Below are 27,095 nucleotides of genomic sequence, written 5' to 3'. Positions count from 1 at the left end.
TTTTGCAATTAAAAGTGTAATAAGCACATTAGATAAAATATATCTACCTTGATCTGCATTTTTGTCATAGGTGAAATGGTACTTGAACATCAGCCAAAGAGATTTTTCCAAGACACAACCAACGTGGTTTCTTCTGGTACTACTCACATGTCTGATAGTAATACGTGGTGAGTATTAACATGAGATTTTAAGCATTCATTGGCCACTTTTTACTTGGTTTTTAAGTCTACTTTGGCTATTGTATATATTCAGAAAGATGGTATATTATTAAATATTTTTAGAAGTTATAAAACTAACATCCCAAATGGATACTATTAACTTTAGTTCTTCTCCCTAACACTTATGTGTGACATTAATATATGGTAGACACATTTTTTAAAACATTTTTTTATTGAGTTATAGTCACTTTACAATGTTGTGTCAAATTCCAGTTTAGAGCACAATTTTTCAGTTATACATGAACGTACATACATTCATTGTCACATTCTCTTTCGCTGTGAGCCACCAAACACATTTTTAAAAGTGGGGTTTTGGCATTAGATTAAGCGATATTAGAGATATACATAAAAATGCAAACTTGGGGGAAAAAAGTCATTTTCTGCTCATCTTTTCTACCTTGGATTTTTGTGTGCTTTGTTAGGCTGAGCACATTATGGAAAAGTGTGCTAAGAAAGCATGTTTTAATAATCAAAATGGGAGATACAGTAAATGGATTTTTATTTATTGTTACTGTTGGGTTTGTTTTACTGCTCTTATGAAACTGCTCTTACAACCAGTGCCAGTTCTTTGCTTCGCATATTTTGCATTCATTTGTAGACAAAGCAGAGTGCACAGAGATCTCTTGAATTCTGTTATCAATGAGTGGCATTTTCTTTTCCTAGTCTATCTGCAGACACTCTTGATGGAAACAACAGAAGTGCAGGATTTTCTCATAATTCACCATCTAAAATCAGCACTGTCGCAAACTCTCATGTGCTGCCATCTGATTCTAGTTCTCTCTTTACTCTAGCAGATGAATTTCCACCTAAGTGATTCACTCCCATGCCAAGAATTTGTCACCAATGGAGAAACACACATGCACTTGCTTGCTTGATCACACACACACACACACACACATTGGAGCATTAACAGAATTGTATGTGGTATAATGTAGACTATTTCTTATTTGTCTTTTTTATCAATTTCCTAAAATTCTATTTATCTATGGAACTTGAATGTCTAATTCCTACATATGCTCTTAAAAGCAATGTAGTAATACTTTTCAAAGATGTTTTCCAAATAAGAACTATGTTGAAAGTACAACCATACATCTTCAAGATGCTAATGTATAGAATCATGCTGTACCTTGACTTTTTAAAAAAATACTTCAGAGCTCTATTAATGTGAATAAAAGTTAATAAATAAAGTTATACCTTCTAATGAAATATAATTGTTCCATTAATCAATAGGTAAAATAATTTTTTAAATTATATACTAAAAATCTATGCTAGTTTTTAATATTTTCAGTAATTACTAGTTTCCATTTGGTAACGAAAAATCACCTATCAAAAGCAGATTTTAAAACTAAGCTAGTTATACCATACTGATCCAAGGATTGCCAATTTTTCACATGAATCTTTGGATTGTTTAATTTGTTGGGAAGGAATAGATAGGGGAAGCAAGATGAATGAAAGCTAATTGAATAGCAAGAAAATAATATGTAATTGGGGCTTCACTCAATTTGTACTTAACCTGATTATCCCTGATCAATTTTGCATTCTAATTAAGTGTGGAAGAAAGACAATGTGGATAAATTGTGGTCTTTTACATTTCTATGAATTACCTTTTATTCATCATCATGACTACTGATTTGATTAAATACAGGCTTAATATGTTAGGGCTTTTCTGCAAGAATCATGTGCTTCCAGTTGTTCCCTAAAGGCTATAAATGTTTGTTTAAAACCCAATTTTCTATTCAAAAGTCTTAAGGATTTTTTAAATAGGAAATATCATGTGTTAAAAATTTTAAATCGAAAGTAAGTGCTTTATGTAAGTGGGAGAAGTATTAGCCTTTTGAAAAATAGAAATGTATCCTCATGAAATGGAGAGATGGTTTAAATTTCCTCAGCTAATGAAGGTAGGAATGGTAATCTAAAATGCTGATTAAAAGTTTTTCCTTGGCATTGAAAAGAATCAGAATGATGGAAATTTGATGTAGGTATACCCCACATGGGAAAAAGCCTGGCACCAAGAATTTTTTGACAATGGCCCTAATGGAATTGATTAGAATGGAGATGTGTGTGTGTGTGTGTCTGTGTGTGTGTGTGTGTGTGTGTGTGTGTATGAAGACTCTATTGACCTATGAATAAATGAAACTTAATATTTATGAGAGGACTGGGTTCATGATGGTCTCCTGAGACTTGGATAGGATTCCTATAGATTGGCTTAGGATAAGTGAACTATCAGTATTGCCCTTGTTACTTAGCTTCTTTATTTGCCAGACTTTAGTGGACCAGTTTTGAACTTATAAAGGGGCCCTTATGGAATGGGGTGGGATTGCAGTGATGTCTGTCACTGGAGAGAGGAGAGAGAAGGTTTTACTGAAATTATAGATCATTGACAGACAAAAAGGTCCTCATGCACTATTGACCCTTCAGGAAAAAAAAAAAATTTTCAGAATGACCAAGTGTGAAGACTAAGGATGGAGAAAGTGAATAATGGGAGTGAGACTACTACTCAGTTGTGTGAGGAACTTTCATCAGTAAATCTTGGTAATCTCTACTATCTCATCTCAATATACTTCTCAACTCAGGAAATTTCTTTCACTGTATTTGGTTAGTTTCTTATTGTTTTAGTTGAATTCTAGGATGCTACAATTCATAAAATTTCTTTCACTCCACTTGGTTAGTTTTTATTGTTTTAGTTGACTCCTAGAATGCTACAACTCACTATAATATGCTCAGAATGGAGCATTTTGTGGTTGGTTTTCCATACTGTTACCTTTTGAGCTTTTGTATTCAGAGGATCCATTTCTTAAATGATTTTACATTTAATTTTCAGGCCAAAGCAGTTCTAACTTTTACATGAGATATTTTGTGGTTGATTTTTTAACATTATGGTAAGACTATGTTTTGTTATCCTAAACGTGCCAAGGAATTGTCATGTCAGTTTTCCATAGGGAAGGACATGTATTCATTTCCTAGGACTGCCATAACAGAGTGCCACAAACTGGGTAGTCCAAAACAATAGAAATGGATTATCTCATAGATCTGGAGGCCACAAGTCTGAGAACAAGGTATCAGCAGAGTTGGTTCCTTCTGGAGGCTTTAAGGGAGAATCTGTTAATATCTTTCTGCTAGCTTCTGGTAGTTGCCAGAAATCCTTGCTTTGCAGACATATCACTCCAGTCTCTGTCTCCGTCATCACCTGGGGTTCTCCCTGTGACCCTGTGTCTTCCCATGGCCTTAAAAGCTACCAGTCATTGTAGTTAGGGCTCACCCTAATCCAGTTGTGACCTCAACTTGATTGCATCTGTAAATATCCTACTTATCTTATCCTATTCGAATAAGGTCACTTTCACAGGTGCTAGAGGTAAGAACTTCCACATGGTCTTTTGGGGGACTCATTTCAACTCACAACAGGATAATTTTGCAATTTTTGATTGTTTCATTTTCCTTAAATTCATTTTTAAAATCATTTATTTTCTAACTCATCTTTTAAAAATATGAGAACAAGAGGTGACCATATTGTACATAAGCATTTTTTAACATTTTTTATTGAGTTATAGTCATTTTACAATGTTGTGTCAAATTCCAGTGTAGAGCACAATTTTTCAGTTATACATGAACATACTTATATTCATTGTCACATTTTTTTCGCTGTGAGCTATCACAAGATCTTGTATATATTTCCCTGTGCTATACAGTATAATCTTGTTTGTCTATTCTGCATATGCCTGTCAGTATCTACAAATTTTGAATTCCCAGTCTTTCCCTTCCCACCCCACTCCCCCTTGGCAACCACAAGTTTGTATTCTATGTCTATGAGTCTGTTTCTGTTTTGTATTTATGTTTTTTTTTTTAGATTCCACATATGAGCAATCTCATATGGTATTTTTCTTTCTCTTTTTAGCTTACTTCACTTAGAATGACATTCTCCAGGGACATCCATGTAGCTGCAAATGGCATTATGTTGTCATTTTTATGGCTGAACAATATTCCATTGTATAAATATACCACTTCTTCTTTATCTAGTCATCTGTTGATGGCCATTTAGGCTCTTTCCATGTCTTGGCTATTGTAAATAGGGCTGCTATGAACATTGGGGTGCAGGTGTCTTTTTGAAGTAGGGTTCCTTCTGGATATATGCCCAGGAGCAGGATGACTGGATCATATGGTAAGTCTATTCCTAGTCTTTTGAGGAATCTCCATACTGTTTTCCACAGTGGCTGTACCAAACTGCATTCCCACCAGCAGCGTAGGAGCGTTCCCTTTTCTCCACAGCCTATCCAGCATTTGTCATTTGTGTACTTTTGAATGATGGCCATTCTGACAAGAATAAACAAATGGGACCTAATTAAACTTACAAGCTTCTGCACAGCAAATGAAACCATAAGTAAAACAAAACGACAACCTACGGAATGGGAGAAAATTTTTGCAAACGATGAAACCGACAGAGGCTTGATCTCCAGAATATATAAGCAGCTCATATGACTTAAGAAAAAAACAAACAACCCAATCCAAAAATGGGCAAAAGACCTAAACAAGCAATTCTCCAAGGAAGAAATACAAATGATCAATAGGCACATGAAAAAATGCTTAATATCACTAATTATCAGAGAAATGCAAATCAAAAGGACAATGTACATAAGCATTTGCATGTCTTCTTCTTATACATTATAAGTATATAAATATATATTATAAATGTATATATGTGTACATATATGCTAGTTTTCACATTGTCAATGAGAGGATACACAAGAGCGGAAATATGTTTTTCAAATATTTTGAAAGCATCATTTTTGTCTTAAATATGTGTTCATGTTCAATCGAGTATTTCTATTTTACTTACAACCTTATAAAAGAACAGCACTCCAAATTCATCCTAACATGAAAACTCAGTGCAGTAATAGGTTAGATTCGGCAAAAAAAAAAGTAATAGGTTAGATTCTCGGATCATGAAAAAAAATCTTACAATTTATAATGACTAAATCAACTAATCAAGCTTGTAATTTTGTAGTATATTCAATAAGTAGCTAATGAATGCTTTCTGTGTACATAAACTGTACTTAAAACTGTAGGTTATATAAAGATGAGTGAGATACCATTGCCATCTTCAAGCAGGATAAGTGCAAAAATCATAACAGTACATGACAGTCTAAGCTAATATGACTATAGTTACACATATGAAAGGACCTCTGCACTATAAAAGTAGGAGAGAAAGACAATACTGGAATCACGGAATGTTACAACTTAAAAGATTTTAGAAGTCTTTTAATATACCCCTCAGTGTAGTAATCCTTTTAAGAATTCAAGACAAATTATCTTTTAGCCTTAGTTTGAAATTTTGTGATTTCAAAATGACTGACTGAACTCCCTCATATGACAGCTCATTCTCTTGTTGGACAACTCTCACTGTTAGAAAGTTCTGACATTAAAAAGGGGATGGGGTTAGAATGTGTATCTGGGTGTCCTGTTTCACTGGCTCTTTAGAATTGAGGCAAATCAAATGTGCTATTAAAAGCACATGAGTTAAGATTCTTATTCTGCATTAATCCTTGTCCCTGCTCCCTGAATTATTAGTACTCCCACTACAGGATATTTAATCTTATCTCCTAAATGAATTTTTAAAATTCACCTAGAAGCAACTATATATAAATATCCATGATGAAAATGCATGTATGGTACTTGGGATATCTATGGAGAAAACTAATTACAATTTGCCTGAAGTGTTTTTAAATATTTTAGATCTTAAAAGTTGAGCTTGAAAAATCTATCATGTAGGTAGACTTCACTCTCAGATAGTTGAAACTGTGCATTTAAAAAGGCCAGAGACCAATAAGTTGCTCTGGCATAAAGATAGCTTTGTTTCCCTTAAATTCCATGATATGTCACAAATTTCTTAAAATGTGGTTCATAACCCAAGAGTAAGTAAGACTGATTTTTACAAATGTCCATAATGTATACGTGGAGAGCCATACATCAGATAGGAATCTTGGAAACTTGCTCAACTTTCTTAATGGTGGGATACTTAATGACCCTGGGCTCTCAGAAGAAATGTGTTAAATTAACTGAATCCTAAAAATTTGCCAATAAGATGGCATTGGAGATTTCTGTGGCATTACTGACAGCAAAGGAAATGGTAACATTGGTTCATGTCAACTTTTTAGGTGACTGACCAGACTACACTGTTAGTGAGTTCAGGAGTCAGGAAGCCAGACTTGTTGCTCCAGCTCTGACACTAGCTCTGTACAACTTTGGGTGGGTCACTTCACCTCTCTTGGCTTCAGATGTCCAATCTGTAGAGTAGAGTTGAATTAGATACTTATAAGGTCCCTTCTGCCTCTTAAAATTTGTACTGATTCAGTAAAAACATTGCCTTAATCTTTGCTAGCATGACAGTGAAAGTCATGATGACATTAAGCTTCCAAAGGCTTTAAGAAAATATTTAGGAAATTAGAGAGCTTTATACCTAATATTTTTATTCTTTCTGGCAACAAGAAACTCATTTTGTTCAGCCTCATCAATAGTTTCCTCTCTTCTATGAATTATGCATGCTTTATGATGAAATGTGGAAAGCTAATTTCCCTCTGGTTTCTTGTTTTCTGTGGATAAATGATTCTCTCAGGACTTCCATATTAATAACAAGTTCCCACTGACAAAGCACTCATCATAAAATTTTCTTTCTACTATGACTATAGTTAGAGACAAAACAAAATAAAGATATACTTGGTATATTTGTTTCAGAGAAGCAAAGAAGGCAGGGCCAAAAGCTACATCACCTATAAAAACCCTGCCCGATACACACTTGGAAGTGCTCAACTAGTGCTAAAGAGCAGACTACCAGCAGAATAGTTTTTTCTTTTTCCTCGATAATTATTAAATGGCTATAAGAAAACCCCTCTAACTTAAGTTGATTTCTTGGCATGGCTCTTGTGCTTGGTAACTCTCCATTGAACACAAATGAAAAAGGACACTTGAAATTCACAAACAGCTGGTCTGTGACTTTGTGCTGAGGAAAGAAATATTTTGAAACTGCATTATCCAGCAGAGGAACTAACTATACTTTCCATTTCTAGCCCTGCCCTTCTAAAAGGAAGGGTTTAGTTTGCTTCCTTAACTAGGCTTATATTAAACTCTGCAGTGGTTTACATCGTCTTGTTCTTAGATAATCTTTTCATAAGTGTGTGGTCTTTGGAGAGGAAGGTGCTGAGGCTAGCATGTTGGGGCTGTCAAGGGAAGTTCAGCTAAAACTCCCTTAAACTTGATTCAGAATACATTCCGATTAGCAGAGATTTTTAAAAAATTTTTATAATATACAAGGCTGCTGAGAGTGTGAGAAAATGGTGGATTCCTAATGTCGTTTCTGGAGGAAGTTTGGTAGTATGTATCAAAAGCCTTCAAAACATTTATGTCTTTTGATATAGCAACATTTCTAGGAATTTTTCTTAGGGAAAAATCTGGGACAGGTTGCAATGAATGTCTACTATAATGTTATTTGTCACTGTGAAAAAACATAATGTTTTTAACAAACAGTGCTGGGGCAACTGAATATCCACGTGCAAAAGAATGAAGTTGGACCCCTTACCTTATACCATATAAAAATTAATTCAAAACAGATCAGTGACCTAAATATTAAGAGCTAAAACCATTAAACTCTTAGGAAAAAACAGGGGTAAATCTTTATGACCTTGGATTTGGCAATGAATTCTTAGATATGAGCAACAAAAGAAAAAAATAGGTAAATTGAACTTCATAAACATTAAAAACTTCTGTGCATCAAAAGTCATTAATAAGACAGTGAAAAGACAACCTATAGAATAAGAAAATTATTTGTAAATCATATCTGATAAGGGTTTAATCCAGAATATATAAAGAATTCCTATAACTCAGCAACAAAAAGACAACACAATTAAAATATGGGCAAAGGACTTCATGAATAGACATTTCTCCAGAGAAGATATACAAATGGCCAGTAAGTGCATGAAAAGATGTTCAGTATCATTAGTCATTAGGGAAATGCACATCAAAACCACAAAGAGATACCACCTCTTACACGAGGATGGCTATAATAAAAAAGATAATAGCTGGTATTGGTGAGAAATAGGACCTTCACACATTGCTGGTTGGAATATAAAATGATATAGCAACTGTGGAAAACAGTTTAACAGTTTCTCAAAATATTAAACATGGAATTATCATATGATCCAATAATTCCATTCCTTGGAAACGAGGACTGAAACAGGTGCTTGTATGCCAGTGTTCTTTGTAGCATTGTTCACAATAGCTAAAGGAAACAACTCAAGTGTTCATCACCAGATGAGTAGATAAAATGTGATATAGCCATATAATGGAATATTATTCAGCTATGAAAAGGAATGAAGTTCTGACACAGGCTGCAACATGGATGAACCTTGAAAACATTATGCTAAGTGAAATAAGCCAGACACAAAAGGACAAAAATTGCATGACTCCACTTATATGAGATATTTAGAATAGATAAATTCATAGAGGCAGAGGTAGATTACAGGTTACCAGGGATTGGTGGGAGGGTGAATGGGGTTTTATTCTTAATGGGTGCAGAGTATCTGTTTGGGATGATGAAAAACTTTTGGAAATGGATAATTGGAATGGTTGTACAACATTGTGAATATAATTAATGCCACTGAATTGTATACTTAAAAATGGTTAAAATGGCAAGTTTTGTGTAAAAAACAAACAAAAAAAAACCTAGTATCTAATGCTAAAGGGTCAGTTAAGCCAGCATTTCTCAGGGTGTTTTATAAAATTTTAATATGTAAATGTCCTGAACAATTAAAGAAGGGGGAGGACACAGGGAGTCTATGGTCAAGTAAGTTTGGGAAACTCATTTAACTCGTTTCTTTAACATTATGAAAGCCCAAGAAAGGGAATATGGTATGGAGAATTTTTAAACTATTTAACCTAAGTTCTCTTTTTTGAGGGTCATCTTGTAGAATTGATGTTATATAGAATACCTTTTGGAAAACATTGGGTTCAACAAATTACAGTACATTCATTCTGTAGAAATCTCTGCACCCATTAAGAGTGATGACATGGTCATATATCACTTGACATGGAAAGATGTTTATACTATATTGTAAAGTGAAAAAGCAATGTGATTAATGGGATCTCATTTTGCTTTTAAAACGTATATGTATATATTTTATAGGGATATATAACAGAAAAAGGTCTGTAAGGCTATATGCCAAAATGTTTACGTCTCTGGGACGTGAGAAGATGCATGATTTTGTTTTCATTTGCTTTTCTTTTTGTTTGTGTGTATTTTCAATTGTTTGCACGTGGAATATCTGTTACTTGTGAAATCAAGAAGTAATAGAAGTTAAAATAAATATGTTTTAGAAACTCATATACAGTTATTAATTATGTGAGGAGGGGATGAAAGGATCAGGACTCCCTTGCTGCTATTGGATTATTCACTTCTATTTGAATTTTCATTGATGGAGAGTCAAAGAGCCTTTCAACTATTGGAAAGTTCTACTCACTCAAAAATTCCCCCAGATATTGAATTAAAATCTACCTTCCATCCTTTGATCCTAATTTGTCATAGGGAATGCCACAAAATAAGCAAAGTCCATCTCCTCTGCCGTAGGTATAGACTTTCAGCTATTGGCAACAGTGATCATATTCAGACAAATCTTTTCTCCTCGAGGTTTCCATTCTAGTCTTTTTTTCTCTGAAATGGTTTACAGGCCTTGTTACCATCCTGACCATTGGATTCTAGTTTATCAATATCCTTCAGGTTTGTCAGTTTGTCAATATCCCCCATAAATGACCACAACACTCCATATTTTTTTTCACATTTCATTATCAGTAATTTAAAAATTGTGATATTATTAGATCCCTCTGATTAAAAAGGTAATTTCAGAATACTTCCCAGTTTGATGTGACTGTGCTCTGAATCCTATCCTAAGATTATATATGACAGATACTCAATTATCTATTTCCCCCATCTTTTAATTTCTGAAGCTGTATAGATGAATAAAATATTCCAGATCAACTCCTCATCCAATCTTCTGCATTTACTAAAACCTTAGTAGAATTTTTTACCAAACACTGAAAGGAGAATGAGAGAGCTTCCACACTGATAGGGAGGGCAAGGGATTCCCTGTAGTCTGGCCAAGGAATCTGAAGAACCTCTTGTCGCATACCATTTTCTATTCTTTATCTCAGTCATTGGTACCAATTTTTAGATAAGGTCAAGCTGCATCCAGATTGATTGGCCTCTCTACTAAGAAACACCTCAGAAGATGACAGTGACAATCCAGGGTTCAGGGAGATGCAGAGTATCATTTCTTGTCCTTGATCTGATCCTAGATCTCCCAGCCAACCTAGTATATACATTGGTATCCTTTCCAGCCTAATGAATCCTTTGCCTTTTATCCCTTTTGTCATTCCTCCCACATGGTAGGCACTATTTAAAAGAACCTGGTAAACTGTATATACCAGCTCCAAACACCATTGGGCCCAGTGCCTTCCACCATACATATGTTTCTGTGTGCTTAGTTTTTTGGAAGGGAGTAGTTTCCTAATTGTAGAAATTGTATCTTGTATACAATTTGCATGGGATATTCACATTTATACTTGCTAAGCAGAAATAACTTTAAATCTTCAAATTTTGAAGAGTTTTTATTTATACTGTTTTAAAAATCAACTCTGTTGAGATATGATTTACACACTTACTACACTTACTACAAATTGCATGCAGTTTTAAGCTTGCAGTCGAGATATAGTCCTTGGGATCACTTCATGTTTTGTTGTCTCCTTAGCTACATTGTGAAATCAGGGCTAGTGTGCTTGCCTTTGGAGATGTCTGTCCCATCATGGATGGTCTGCACCAAACAGATCCAATACTGTTTTCCTTTGTGACATAGGACCCACATAATATCACACTTGAGGGCTATTTGGAATCATTGGGCAAGATCTAATGGCTTCTGCTCCTAGCTTTTTGTTTCCATGAGACGCTTTTTTTAGTCTCTAATTTTCCCTAAGCCATTTAAAAACATTATTTATTCCACTCAAAGGTTCGTCTTCCTTTTATAAATCAAATATTGAAGGACTGCATTACTATATTATGTTGAACTTTTCTTGGTTATAAGCCTTTCAGGGAACATGGGTTCATCTGTGTGACTTTATGGGAATCTCATTATTCAAAGGTAACTGAAACCAGGGAAAGATGTATCTCTGGTTCACATTCTTAGGTGGAGTGGTACAACATCCCATATTATTTCCTATGAATGAAAATAGCTTGTTTTAAGAAAAGAAACAAAGCTCACTTCTCAGGAAGTTGAATAGCAGTAGTATGTTTTGAGAGACTAAGCAGGTTAACAGAACCTAGGCATTGAGACTCTGCTGATGTATTGGTTTTTGTATTTATATTCTGTTTCTTTCCCAAAAGGACTTGAATTTGAGACAACTGAAGTTGATACAGATTGTCTTTAGTTTTCTCCCACCTTGCTTTCTATTGCCTCTTTCCCTCCAGCTGCCCTAGTGCCAGCCTCCCCTCCCTCTTCTGGTATCTTCCAGGTTTGCCCTCTTCCAAAAGGGGCCGGGGCCAATGCTCCAGAGGTTCATCTTCCCCTCTTCTAATCAGTACTCCCATCCTAGCAAGTCTGAAATCAATTTGGACATTCTGATTAAAGTTCTCCATAGGAAAATTAAAATGACCAATAAATTTAACTCTGGGGGGAAGTGTTTGTATTTTAAAGCAGTAATTTAGTTCTGATCTCAGTCATTGGATTTTGGGGGTTTAGTGGTCAGGGAATGATGTAGCTGGGAGCTTCTGTTCCCCTCCTGTCCCCTCTCCAAATCTCCCCCAAGCACAACACTGAGTAGGCAGAAGCCATGGGCGTCTTTTATCCCCTTTTTTATTTTTTAAAAATGTTTATTTTTGAATAATAAATACTCATGGAAAAATTGGAAAATCCAAAGAACTGGAAGATTTAAAATTTACTCATAGTCTCAACTTCCAAAGATCATCAATAATAACATTTTGATGTACTTTCATCCAGTCTTTTTTTCTCTGCATATTTTTGAACTATTTTTTGTGATCATGCTATATATATAATTTTATTTATTTTGTTTTATTTATTTAATATTTTAACAGTTTTTATGTTATTATAAACTCTGACCAGAGGCTATAACTATATGTGTATGTTTGCTTACTATTTTATGCTGACCATAATTTCTTCAATTAAATCCTCATTTGAGGGGCATTTAGGTTGTTTTCCTTTTTTCTTAATTGAAGTATAATTGACCTACAACACCATGTTAGTTACACATGCACAATGTAGTGATTTGATATTTCTATGCATTTAACAATTAACACCATGATAAGTCTAGTTAGCATTTGCCCCCATGCAAAGTTATTATAATAATATTCACTACATTCTCCATGACTCATTCATTTTAACTGGAAGTTTGTACCTCTTAATCTCCCTCATCTATTTCATTCATCCTCCCAACGCACTTTCCCTTCTAGCAACCACCTGGTTTTCCTCTGTACCTAGGACTCTGTTTCTGTTTTGTTTGTCCATTTGTTTTTGATTTTTTGGGGGGAGGGTAATTAAGTTTATTTATTTATTAAATGGTGATGCTGGAGATTGAACCCAGGACCTCGTGCATGCTAAGCACACACTCTACTACTGAGCTATACTCTCCCCACCATTCATTTGTTTTTCAGATTCCATATCTAAGTGAAATCATGTGATATTTGTCTTTATCTGACTTATTTCACATAGCATAATATGCTCTAGATCTATCCATGTTGTCATAAATGTAAAGGTTTCATATTTTCTTTAACAGTTGAGTATTATTCCATTGTGTATATATGCACCACATCTTCTTTATCCATTCATTTATCAATGGACACAGGTTGCTTCCGTATCTTGGCTATGTGAATAATGTTAAAATGAACATAGATACGCATAATTTTTTGAATTAGTGTTTTTGTTTTCTTTGGAAAATATACTCAAAACTGGAATAGCTGAATTGTATGGTAGTTCTATTTTTAATTTTTTGAGGAACCTCCATTATGTTTAACATAGTGGCTGTACCAATTTGTATTCCCACCATCAGTGCAGGAGGGTTCTGTTTTCTGCACATCTATTTTTTTCTCCACCTCTTCACCAAAACTTGTTATTTGTTGTCATTTTTAATAATAGTTATTCTAACAGGTGTGAGGTGATATCTCGTGGTTTTGACTTGCATTTCTCTGATGATTGGTGATGTTGAGCATGTTTTCATGTGCCTGTTGGCCATATGTATGTCTTTTTTGGAAAATTCAGATCCTCTTCCCACTTTTTAATTTTTTAATTTGGATGAGGAGACATACCCAAAAAAATTGCTAAGGCTGATGTCAGGAGCATACTACCTATGTTTTTCTCTAAGAGTTTTTGGGTCTTACATTTAAGTCTTTAACCAATTTTGAGTTTATTTTTCTATATGGTGTAAGAAAGTAGTTAGTCTAGTCTAAATTTTTTGCATGAAGCTATCCTGCTTTTCCAGCACCACTTGTTGAAGAGGCTGTCTTTTCCCCATCATATAGTCTTTTCTCTGTTGTCAGATTAATTGACCATATAGGTGTGGGCTTATTTCTAGGCTGTCTATTCTGCTCCATTGAATTGTGTGTCTGTTTTTGTTTAAAAAAAAAAATCACCATACTGGTTTTATTATTGTAGCTTTGTAGTGTAGTTTGAAAGCAGGGAGTGTGATACATCTAGCTTTGTTCTTTTTTCTCAAGATTGTTTTGGCTTTTTAGAGTCTTTTGTGTTTCCATACAAATTTTAGAATTATTGGTCCTAGTGAAAAATGTCATTAGTATTTTGATAGGGATTGCATTGAATCTATGGATTGCCTTGGAGAGTGTGATCATTTTAACAATATTAATGTTTTCAATCCATGAACATGGTATGTCTTTCCATCAGTTTGTGTCATCTTCAAATTCCTTTATAAATGTGTTATAGTTTTTTGAGTACAAGTCTTTCACTTCCTTGGTTAGATTTATTCCTAGGTATTTTATTCTTTTTGATGCAATTGAAAATGGGATTGTTTTCTTAATTTCTCGTTCTGATAATTCATTGTTAGTGTATGGCAATGCAACACATTTCTTTATGTTAATTTTTATCCTGAAATTTTACTGAATTCATTTATTAGTTCTAATAGTTTTTTGGTGGTGTCTTTAGGATTTTCTATGGGATCATGTCATCTGCAAACAGTGGCAGTTTTACTTCTTCCTCTCCAAATTGGATTCCTTTTATTTCTTGTCTGATTGCTGTAGCTGGGACTTCCAATACTATGTTGAATAAAAGTGGTGAAGGTGGGCTTCCTTGTCTTATTCCTGATCTTAGAGGAAATGCCTTCAGCTTTTCACCGTTGAGTATGATGTTAGCTATGGGCTTGTTGTATATGGCTTTTATTATGTTGAGGTATGATCCCTCTATACCCACTTTGTTGAGAATTTTTATCACAAATGGATGTTGAATTTTGTCAAAAGTTTTTTCTACATCTACTGAGATGATCATATGATTTCTGTTCTTCAGTTTGTTAATGTGGTGTATCACATTGATTTGTGGATATCAAATCATCTTTGCACCCCTAGGATAAACCCCACTTGATCATGGTATATGATCATTTTAATGTGCTGTTGTATTTGGTTTGCTAATATTTTGTTGAGGATTCTTACATCTATGTTCATCAGTGATATTGGCCCGTAATTTTCTTTTTCTGTAGTGTTGCTGTCTCACTTTGGTATCAAGGTAACTCTGGCCCAATAAAATGAGTTCAGAAATGTTTCTTCCTTTTCAATTTTTGGAATAGTCTGAGAAGGGTAGGTGTTAAATCTATATCCCCATTATTGTGTCCCCATTTAATTAGGAAGAAACTGAGGCTTGGGAGGGTTAATAACTTGCCCAGATTTTCTCCTAAACAAATGGGGACAATAATGGTACCTATAGTGTAGAATTACTGTGAAGATAAAATTATCTGCTTCATGTAAAACTCTAAGCTGCCTGGAAAATAATAAGCATACAATTTTAAAAGTGCTAGTTGTTATTGTTCTTATTTATTAGCTGGTCTTTATAAGGAAGGGAAGAGGCCAGTCCTAGGTATCATCCAGTGCCCCCTCTAGACCTTAATGGCATGTAATACTGGGTTTCCATTTATACTGGTATTATAAAGATTCCTTTAAAATAAATTTAAGTAGGGAAAGGTGAGTTGATTTGAAGAAATCATTGGGTATCAGGTATTAGGTGGTATGTGGGTATGGTAGAGATGATGATGAATGTATATGAATGCCTCCTCAGTGATTTCTAATAACAGGGACAAGTTGAAACTCTGTAATGGAGCAGCCACTCTATTTAATATTGTACTGTGCAATATTAATATTAGTTATTAATAGTTAATATATTATTATAATATATTAACTCCCAGGACTCCCAGCACTCCTGATCCCCTTTAAGCTGCTCTACCTTTTCTTTTTTCTTATCACCTTCTAACATTCTGAATAGTTTACTTATTATTTTTATTGTTTGTCTCTCTTTGCTAGAATGTCAGCTACCCCAGGGCAGGAATCTTTTTCTGTTTTGGTTCACTAAGTGAATAAAGTGCCTAAAACAGTACATGGCCTGTCCTAGATAGTCACTAAATATTTGGTGACTGACTGATTGTATGCATGTGGCATTCACAGTCCTTCATAATCTGTTCCCAACCTATTTACAGCCTCACCTCTTATCATTCTCCCCTCTGTCACCAACACTAGCAATTTCCCATGCATACCATTTGCTCCCCCATCTCTGTGCATTTACTCATGTGCTTTCCTTTGCCCTGAATAAATAACCACGGATCTGTGCAAACATTTAGTTATAAGGATGTTCTTCACAGTCTGGGTTTGGATCTATGAAAACTTTGAAGACAGCATCAATATTCATCAATAAGGGATAAGTTAGAGAAATCATGGTAACTCCCACTTGATGGAGGGCAATTTGGCAATATCCATCAAAATTATGAACATGCAGAGCCTTTGGACCTGCAGTTGTGCTTTTAGGAGTTCATCCCCCACATATACTTATTCGTGTGCCAAATAAATATGTGTCGATGAGTCAGTATAGTGCTTTAGTCACTCCTATTAGACAGAGCACTGACAGAACTCATTAAATTATCATGTAGAGCTATATTTATTGACGTGGGAAGATCATAATAGCTAACATTAATTCAACTTGCTATGTGTCAGACACTCTGACAAGTGTTTTTATATATTTTTATCTCATTTAATCCTCATAACACCTCTGCGAGGTAGTTACTATAATAGTCCTTATTTTATCCAGGAGGAAATGGACTCAGGGATGTTAATTTACTTAACCAGAATCAGACAACTAATAAGTAGCAAAGCTGAGATGTCTGAAATATATTATGACAACACATTGTGAACTATGATACACTTTTGTTAGAAAAAAATACATACAGATATGTAAATGTATCTGTGTGCATATAAAACGATTGGAAAGAAATACATCAAAGTGTTAACAGTTACATCGCGGGATTGTGGGTGGTTTTTATTTTCTTCTTTTTCCTTATAATCATTTTCTGAGTTTTCTGTTAAATTTTGGGGCTGACTTGGAAGGAAGTAGTGAAGCCAGGAGGCATGAATTACTTGTGTAATTTTAAAGATGACTAAATTTTAGAAGTGTGTTGGTAGTGTGAGACAGTGATACCGCTGAGAAGGAAAAACTAGCAGGAAGGGAGAGCTTGCCCAAAGGGAAAGGGGATGGCCCTTGGGGCCAAGTGCAGGAGATGGCAAGAAACCTAGCATCCAGGGCGCAGGTGGAAGAGGCAACCTTAAGGAGGAACTCCCTCGTTCCCTTGAGGCCATAGGGTGGGGGATGAGCAGGCCTAGGGGAAAATGCAGAGAACGGGGAAGGGCAAGGTAAAGAGGGGAGAATTGACGGAGTTCTTGCTGGATGACCTGTGGACTGTCATTGAAACCCAAAGCTAGGCCCTCAACTGAGGGGTCAGGAGGAGGATGGGTAAGGGATCTGAGGAGAGGGAGAGGATGTGGAACAATCACGGAGAGAAATTTGATACGGATATATAAAAGGACTGCCTCGCAGCCCTTGGGGCCCTGCTGAGGCTGGCTGGCTGGGCTTTGTAGCAGAGCCAGTCTCATGACCTTCTCCAGCAATAGTTGGTAGGCTGGGAGTGGGGGAGGGGAGAATGGATGGTAGGGTTTTCACAGGGCTGGAGACCGGCAGAGCAGGTGCTACAGAAGGTCGCAGGAGAGTGAGGCCAGGGATCAATACAAACACGGCTAAAATGGCGGATCATGGGGCCAGTTTGGAAGGATGAAAGGAAGCCAAGAGGCCACTGATGACCTCTGGGAAGGGAGAAGGGAGGAAGGACAGGCTGGTGGCCGTGGGGGCAGTGTGGTAGAAGGAGACCCATAGGAGGCTGAGGTCAGAGGGGTGTTTCTGAGTTTGACACATTGAAATGGTCCCCTATAGGACCCTTGGGGTAAATGGAAAGGAGCAGCAAGACAACTGTGCATGATAAAAGGGCGAAGGCAGCATTAAAATAACTCCTACCTGATGGAGGGCAACTTGGCAATATCTATCAAAATTGCAAGTGCATGTTCCTTTTCACCCAGCGATTGGGCTTTGAGGCGTTTCTCTTACAAACATACCTACTTGCTTTGGTGCCAGAAGGATATGTAAGGTGAGTCGTTGCAATACAGTAACAGGAACAGATTGGAAACAGCCTAGAAGTTCATCAGTAGTGATTTGATTAGTTAAATTATGATCCTTAAATGGAATGCTAGGTAGCTGGAAAAAGGAGGAAGCTCTTTATGTGCTCATATGGAATGATCTCTAAAATATTTTGTTAATTGAAAGAAGCAAGGTACAGATCAGTGGGAGTTGTTTGCAATCTTTTTGCCAACAGGTGTATAAAACATCTCTGGAAGGATACATAAAAAAATCTGGTACTGTTGGTTACCTGTGAGAAGGGAGATTTGTTGGATAGTTAACAGGGTTTGGAAGGCAACTTTTCAATTGCCCTTTTGTTTTATACCATTTTTTTTTTTTTGCTTTATGGAAGTATAGTTACAAAATAAAAATTGTGTATATTAAAGGTGTACGACAATGATGTACGTTTTGAATTTTGAGCCACGTGAATATATTACGTACTGAGAAAATTAAATAATTAACTAAAACATTATAATATGTGTGTATATATATATAAGTACACCAAAAACTCCCACCAAAGATTCGTTTCAAACCAGTTGGTTTGCCAGGGTAATGGGTGGGGATTTGAATGAAATGAACTATGTGTCAATAGTTGCTGAAGCTTGGTGAGGGATATAGGGGGTTCATTTTCACTTGAAACATGAAATTGCCATTTTTGTAGGTCAAAAATTGTCACATTTTGGCAACTTTGTGTGGCTTAAGCCAATGCTGTTCTCATTATTTTTTTAATAAACTTTCCATAATGTAAAAGTTTTCAAACAAAGGGAAAAAATGAGCCCCCACCAGGCCCTTGCTAGGAACATTCATGTACTTTTTCATCCTGGCTCTTATATCTCATAATTGAGTGGAAATTCCCATTCCCCCATAGACTTCTGAAACAGCAGTGCTGCCTTGCTAATTTCCCTTTATTATGGAACCCGGTACTGTTCTCAGGATTTGTCCTATTAACGACAGTCTCTCCCCATCCTGTTGTGTGTTAATTGGGTACTACCTTATCCTTATTGCTGGTAAAGCTCATCCTGTTCTCAAAAAATCACTTCTTTAGTTTCCTATGATCACTTGACGTCCTCTTCCTGCCTCACACAGTCTATTATTAGCAATCCTAACTAATTCCAGGCCATGCCCTTAGCCAGGCTCCTTATATTTATCAGTCTAGGGGCTGATGTCTGTAGGACGTTCAGCATACAGCACTGCACGGCTCACCCGAAGCCATCAGTTAGCACACTTGTGTTCAGCCTTTCAGCTTCATGCGGTTTTGCTTCTGGCTGCACTTCTTATGTTACCTCAGAGGCTATGGTGATTTGGGCCTGGGCCCTGACACCTGCTAATTCAGGCCTTATTGTCTGTCCTCAGGAGGCAGGTGGCTTCCTCTTGCTGCCTACAGGCCCAGGCACCTTCTCTGTGACTCACAGCCTGTTGGTCAGCTCTGCTGGCCTGTCCCATTGGACCCCAAACTTCATGAGTTCCCCCAACTCTAAGCTTCTCCTTTACCTTATCTGTAAACAGCCTCCTCTGACCCCTTCTCCCTGGGAAGTCTGGTTTTAGCATACCTCTTCTGTGCTGTCACAACTGAATTTATCACACTGAATTGTGCTGGCCTCTTTTTCTGTCCTGCCCACCCCAGACTGTGAGCTTTTGGGTTAAGGATAGAGACCGTGGTTTATTCTCCCTTGAATATCTCACACCTAACACAGCATGGGGCACATGGTTAAATGCTCAAAATAATAAATTTTTAAAATTTTAATTTGAAATACTTTCAACTTACAGAAAAATTGTATGCAAAAATAATAAGAAATTCCACATGCCCTTGATGAAGATTCATATATGTTTAGCATCTTGTTACATTTACCATTCTCTCTCCCTGCACACACATACACACACACACACACACACACACACACACGCACGTGCGTGTACATTTTTTTTCTGAAACACTTGCAAATAAGTTGCAGACATCATGTCCCATTGCCCCTTAACACTTCAGTGTGTGTTTCCTAAGAACATTCTGTTATATTGACACAGTAAAGTTAGCAAAGTCAACAAACATAACATTGATACAGTATACTATTATATGATCTAAATATCACATACAAATTCTGTTAGTTGTCCCAATTGCATCCTTCATAGCTGTTTTTTTTTTCCATAGTCCTTGTTCCAGTCTATAGGATCACACATTTTATTTAGTCATCGTGTCTGTTGATTCTCTTAAATCTCCTAAAATCTGAAACAGCCCTCGACCTATCTTTGTCTTTCAGGACATCAGCATTTGGGAAGAGTATGGGCCAGTTATTTTGTAGAATGTCCCTCAGTTTGGGTTTGCCTCATGCGTTCTCCTGATAAGAAGCTGTACCTTTTTGGCGGGAGTAAAACATTAAAAGGCCCACGACGATTGTTGGTGATGTCAACTTTGATTACTTGGTTGAGGTGATGTCTGCTGGGTTTTCCACTGTACAGATACTATTTTCCTTTTCATACTTAATAACTAATGTATGGTGAGGTGCTTTGAGACTCCATGAATCCCATTTTTCTCATACAACTTTCATTCTCCAGTTTTAGGATTCATTGGTGACTCTCCCCTAAATCAGTTATTACTATGGTGGTTGCCAAATTGTTGTTTTTTTAAATTTCTTTTGATGATTGTTTTATTTTGTTACTTTTTATTGTGGTAAAATATACATAAAATTTGCCATGTTAACCAATTATCAGTGCACAGTTTTGTGGCACTTAAGTATATTCGTGTTGTGGTGCAGCCATCACCACCATCTACCTCCAGCATTTTTCATCTTCCCAAAGTGAAACTCTGTACCCATTAAGCAGTAATGCCCCATTCCCTCCTTCCCTCAGACTCTGGAAACCACTGTTCTCCCTCTTGCTTCTAGAATTTTTGACTATTCTAGGTACTTCATATAAGTGAAATCATATAGTATTTGTCCTATTTTGTTTGGCCTTTTTTTTTTTAACAAGGAGGAGTGCATCTGTTTGGCTGTATGGTCTACAGCCACCCTTTGACAGGTGGTTGCTGAATAGTAATTTCAAATAATACATATGTATTGAATAAATGAATCACTCATTTGTCCCCCAGAAGGGATGCCTCCTTTGCCAAGACAGCAGCCTCTGGTTGGCAGCTTGGCTGTAAAGCACGGTGATGCTTTGCAGTGCTTGGAAACTTTAGGTGAGGTCGGTTCTCCTGCAAGTCCCACTTGACCTTCATCAGGGCCCAAAATGGACTCCCAGTGGCTTTCCCAAGGTAGTCTGCACACCGAGGGCTAGCAGCAGCAGCTATTTGACGCCCTGGGTCTTGTGGGTCCCATGCCTGCTGCTCTTAACTACCTCCCATCACACTTGAGAGCAGAGAAGGTAACGGGGGTACTTTTGCCTTCTATTTTGACTTGCTTGAAAAACGCAGGCTCTTCTGTCATTCTGCCCACATTTGTAGGCGCTGGGATCAAAGCACCATTTTTCTATGGATTCATGTAGAGAAAAGGAAAGGACACCATGATGGCATGGAGGACAGGGGGAAGGATGTGTTGGAGCTCTTTCTGTTTGGGGACTGTATTAGTTTCCTGTGGGCTGCCATAACAAATTACTATAAACTGGCTGGATTAAAACAGCAGAAATTTATTCTCTCACAGTCCCAGAAGCTAGGAGTTTAAAATCAAAGCACGGCACAGCCACACTCCCTCCAAACCCTCTAGGAGAGGATCCTTCCTTGCCAGTTCCAGCTTCGGGTAGCCCCAGGCCTGCCTGGGCTCGTGGCTGCATCACTCAGATCTCTGCCGCCATCTTCACACGGCCTTCTTCCCTCTGTGTTGCTGTCCTCACGTAACATTCTCTCTTTGCATGTATCTATGTCCAAATTTCCCTCTTCTTATAAGGACACCAGTCATAGTGGATTAGGACCCACCCTAATGGCCTCAACTTGGTTACATCTGCCAAGACCATTATTTCCAAAGAAAGTCACATTCACAGCTACTCAGGGCTAGGACTTCAACATATCTTTTGGCGGGGGGGGGGGGGGGGGTGCAGTTCAGTCCAGAACAGGAACCAAGTCTGAAATCCAATCCTTTTGAGAACAGAGTAGAGTGCTAGTCCCAATAATGCCTCAGCCCAGCATGACAGCTCTCTGTCCTGTCTACTCGCTCTGGTCTTGGTTGGCTTGCTGACATGTAAGGAAGAAAATGAGACAGGCAGAACATGCTCAGCCCCCTGGAAATAGACTTCAGACATCATTTTCAAGTGATCACAAGCTATTCATGTCACCATGACATAGAGTACAATAATAGAGAACAGTCCCAGTCTGCAAGGCTTTCTGGCCCCTGCATTCCCTCATAGAATTCTCATAATTAGCATATAAATAGATTTGTCGCCATCTGTCAGGTGACAAGCATGAGACCCAGAGAGGTGAAGTAACTTCCCACAGGTCACACAGCTACTGCTAGTAAATGCCATGCAAGCCAGGATCGTGTCTATGGAGCACAGAGCCAGCCCCATGGTAGGCACTCAGTCAGTATTTGTGGGCTGGATGAGTGAATGAATGACTGAATCTGGGCCTATAGCTCTGGTCCTCATTTCCTGATCCATGACTTTTCCCCGCTGTGCCTCAAAAAACACTGGAGACTGAGGTGTGGTCCCAAGGCAGTGACTGGACTGTAGATGTGAGTGGTCCATTTCAGAGACTTTTGCTGTATTGCATAATCTGATTCTGTGGTGGATAAGCATGTCAGTCTGTAATTGATTTTTTTTCCTGCTTCACACCTGACAAACTGATCAAAAAGCTATTTTGTCAAGATACTTAAGCCACTGACTTTAATTGCGCTACGTAATATTTGTCTAAAACTATAATTTGCACTGAGGTGGGCCTTGTCACATGGACAGTTTTACTATAACAGCATGTCAAGGATGTAAAGAATTCAGCATGTTACTTTCATATCTTTAAAATGAAATGTTGAGACACCTGAAACATTAATACTGTAAATGAACTATATACCTCAATTTAAAAAATAAATTTTAAAAATAAAGTGAAAGAAAAACAAAACAAAACAGAAATAGAATGTTGGTGTGTCCTTGTGCCCATTTCTGGGTCTCCATCAGTATCACTGAAGCAGCCAGGAAAGCACCATTTAGCCTAGCCAATACGGATTCATTAACAGCATGCCAGCCCTATGCCAGGTACTGGGGGAGAAAGAACAGAAAGAAGCTCTCTCAGGGAGCTTCCAGTCTAGTAAGTAATGGGGTATCCACACAGGAAACAATGAGCAAAGAGAAGGCTAGCATTTGCCAAGCATCTGTTAGGTGCCAGACACTTCACAAGCCCCGTAAGGCACCATTACAAAACCCCATTTACCAGATGGGCACGCTGAGGGGCAGAGAGATTAAGACAACTTGCCCAAGATCACACAATTAGTAGGCAGTAGAACTCTGATTGGAACCCAGGACCCAATTACTCAAGAGAATAAAATGTGTCAACTTAGAGTCATGTCCTCTCGGCCAGAATGAGATGTACTGAAGATGTTTCAGTGAGATGCATGGAATCTATGAAGGCCAAGATGGGGGGAGCCTCTGGGAGACAGAGTGTGTCAGGAGACTGACAGCCTGCAGCAGGTGCTCCTGTCCCAGACCCCTTTATAACCTGCCCGTCACAACCACCTGTTCCCACTGAAGGGCTCAGGCTCTGTCCATCTCCTCTTCTGGTGGACTTGGGGCAGTGGGGAGAGGAAGCTGGTTCACATTTCTACATTCAGCTCCAAGGGCCCCCTCTCTGAGACTAGCTGAACAGTTAATCTTTCAAGTGCCTGACCTCCTGGGGCAGTGTCTCCATGCTTCTCAATGCCAAAAGCACAGCTCCCTCTGAGCTGACAGGAGCCTCTCTGCTTTACCACAAGACCCCACACCCTCTTGACCTGTCCTCTCCCTCTCGCCTACCCTTCTGCTTCTATTCACATGGAAAGCATGACAGGAATTTAACGTGTTTCTGCTTTTTTTCCATGACAGGGAGAAGAGCTGGCCTAGTCAGATGTAGAACTTCCCAGTCTGCTCAAGCATTACCAATAGAATAGCTCCATCTTAAACATCAGCTCTTCAGATTAAAATTAAAAAAGGACACATGCATTCTCTGACATTTTTTCCCTAGTGAAGAAATCAAGATGGAAAAGTTTGTTCCTAAGTCTGTAGTTCTAATCCTCAGAGGCAAGGAGTTTATGGTGTGTGGGGGTGGGGTCCTCTTAAAAGAAAAATTGGATAAATGAAGGGTTTTGGAGGGCACTTAAAAGAAATGCAGGATTGTGCTTGATGGTTTTTAACTTTTTATTTTGAAATTATTATAGACTTATAGGTAGTTGCCCTTCACCCCGTCTCCCCCAGTGATTACACTGCACATAATTATAGTACCCTATAAAGGCCAGAAAACTGACATAGGTACTGTGTGTGTGTAGTTCTAAGCTGTTTTGTTACATGTATAGATTCATGGAACCACTACCGCAATCAGGACACAAAACTGTTCCGTCACCACAGAGATCTCCCTGGTATGGTGTGGTGTGACCCCTTTAGTCACACCCACCCCACCCCCTTCCACCATCCCTAACTGCTGGTAACCATTCATTTGTTCTCTAGCTCTATAATTTTGTTCTTTAGAAAGTACAGTTTCCTTAAGAAAATGGATTGGTACCTCTGGTTTTCACAGAATGTCAGACTTGAAGGAGTGCCTTCTCCAGCCGAGTCTCCCATCCCAGGCCCAAATTCCCTCTACAACATCTCTTCCAAGTGTCCAGCCAGCCCCCATGACATGCAAACTAGAAATTTCCCCAGGATTTTAGGTGTGGTAAGGCATTCGACACAAATATTTAGAGAAAAGACATTGTTTCTTTCCATAAGTTTATTCAATAATTAGCAAAAGTCTTACCTTTAGATTAAATATTACAGAATGCCCTCTCACCTGCTGATTTTCCCATCACACACTGCCCTGTCCCAAACAAACATCTCCTTTTTCCATTCTTCTTACGTAATGGGAGGAATGAGATGCGGGAAGCCTGGGAGGCTCACAGAAAATTCCAGAAATCTCTTCCTTAACTACAGATTAGTCTTGCTCCCAGCAGTCGGGGCCTTTCAAATGTATGCAGTTCATGTGTGGAATTTATTTTTGGGGCTGATTATGTGTTATCTACATGATATCTACAAGGATCATTCTGTGAGATAATCTGAACTGGAGTCCAACTCCCCTGGAGCCCAACTCCCCAGGACTCCCTTGTAGGTAAGAGAGCTTTTACGGGGCACCCTACAGCCTGTTGTAAGAACATCAGAAAATAATGACTCAAAGTCATGCTAAGCCTTGGAAGGGGCTAGCAGAAATGAAGCCATGGGGGTTCCAGAGCTAGGATTAATTTGGATCCCCCACCTCCTCTACCCCGGACTGTTTTGAAATCTTTTCGTGAACTTAACTTGCTCTTCACTTCACAAAGAGCTCCGTGCTCTCCTCAGCTGGACAGCAGCATGTAGACAGATCCAGACTCAGACCCCATTAGGACATGCCCTTTAGAAGAAATGAGTTCAAACTAATGGTTCCCTCCATAGCCAGCCCCAGAGGTGGTCTAGTGAATGCCCTCTTCCTGAAGTTGAGGCAAAAGTGCCCCAGCTCCCTGAAGGGGCCCCTGCCTTCCAGAACACTCCTCACATCTCTTCAGGTGGGGAGAGTATGAGCAGTGGAGAAGGGAAGGAGAGAATGCACCCAGCTGTGTGCCCCACCCCACATGCCATTCCTCTGGGTCCACATCACAGCTTACAACCCAAAGGCCTTCTATACTCGTCTCAATGTTTTCCCCCCTCAGCAAATAACTCATGGGTATACTTCGTAATTTCCAAAGTGAAAAGGTATTTCCAACTAACTGAATAATCCTGACATGTTCTCAGCTACCTTGTTTGTTTTCTCTTTTTTTAGGGGGTAATTTTGTGCCTACTCTTGTGCGGTCTTTTTCTTCAACCTGTGCGTGGAAAGAAGACAGGGCCGGCCCGCTCACCATCAGGCTGCTGATCTTGGCTCTGCACCTTCCTGGCTAGGAGGCTTCTCATGGAGGGCAGTTAACTTCAAATGTCAGAGCCTCAGTTTCGTCACCTACAAAAGAAGGATAAATAATAACTGCCCTCCCAACCTTACAAAGGTGCTCATTTAGATACACAGATCTTAGAAATGTCTTTGTGAAAGTTTCAGCGGGAAAATATAGTGATCAAAGCCTTCAAATACAGTATTAAAAATACTATTTTAAAATGTTCTCCAATGTTTAGAAAAGCATTCTTAAAAAAACTTTTACAAGACTTACCTATTTTTCCTTCAGTGGCTTTTTTTTTGCCCTACTTTGACTCAATTCTTAGTATGGCTCATTATATTTTTTAGCATGAGGGCAAGGTTGGCCATAAAATGTTATGAAATCCATCAGAATGTGGGATTTTAAAAAAGAATGTGAGATAAAGTGAACCAAACAGGTATTTACAAGGCAGAGAAGCTACCCTAGGAATTTGACTTCATGCATGAAGGCAGCTAGCTTTGTTGAACCATTGGGTTTACTGTTTTTCAGGAGGAATACTGTTTCACAACAGCAACTTGCGTCCAGGTCATTGGGTTGTAAAGTAGAAAGTCAATCATAACCCCTGTGGCACCCTCTCACCAGGCAAGTTTGTGTGCCTCTTCACCTAGTCTTTTTTTTTTTTTTTTTTTTTTTTTATGAGGACAGATTGCTCTGAACTGGATCCCTAGGGCTTTGAACTGAGCACTTCATCAGGTTCCTGCTAGAGGCTAATTAATCATCAGATCAGCTCACTGCAAAAGCAAGTAGCCATGCTGATCCCTTGAGTCATTAAGGCAGCAGAAAGAGAAGGAAATGGCCTGCTCTTCTCCCAGGATTAGAGGCGAGAAGTTCCTAAGATCTAATGAGTTTCTGCTAAACTGGGGGTGTGCTCCAGGAATTTGCTTTTTTTTCCTACCTTTTCCTGTAGTATTTCTTTCAAAAGGCTACCCAGAAAACAAAGGGGCCTACTGCATTGCCCAGCAGTGCTCAGCCACCTAAGGCTCCCTTCTCAGTGTCAGCAGAGCTATAGGCTAAAACCACCCACCGGGTTAGAAAGTGAAATAACAGCC

The 27,095-nt window shown here is 38.1% G+C and overlaps 1 protein-coding gene across 5 annotated transcripts in view; it reads left to right on the top strand.

Moving 5' to 3' along the window:
- Positions 1–26,232, top strand: part of FAM122C (family with sequence similarity 122C) — a 54,535-nt gene extending 28,303 nt beyond the window's left edge. For 2 of the 5 annotated variants that reach the window (XM_032474638.1, XM_032474637.1), the window contains 2 exons: positions 71–167; positions 20,227–20,424. In XM_032474638.1, coding sequence (XP_032330529.1) covers positions 71–167; positions 20,227–20,308 — 179 coding nt within the window. In that variant the 3' untranslated portion in view covers positions 20,309–20,424. Of the gene's footprint in view, positions 1–70; positions 168–20,226; positions 20,906–25,901 lie in introns of those variants that run through there. The other 3 variants (XM_032474641.1, XM_032474640.1, XM_014567444.2) reach the window with 3 other exon arrangements.
- Positions 26,233–27,095: the final 863 nt, after the last annotated feature.

Source organism: Camelus ferus, chromosome X, assembly GCF_009834535.1.
Source record: "Camelus ferus isolate YT-003-E chromosome X, BCGSAC_Cfer_1.0, whole genome shotgun sequence".
NCBI classification, from domain to species: Eukaryota; Metazoa; Chordata; class Mammalia; order Artiodactyla; family Camelidae; genus Camelus; species Camelus ferus.
The sequence above is the reverse complement of the archived record's forward strand: the minus strand, read 5'-3'. Positions and strand labels throughout refer to the sequence as shown.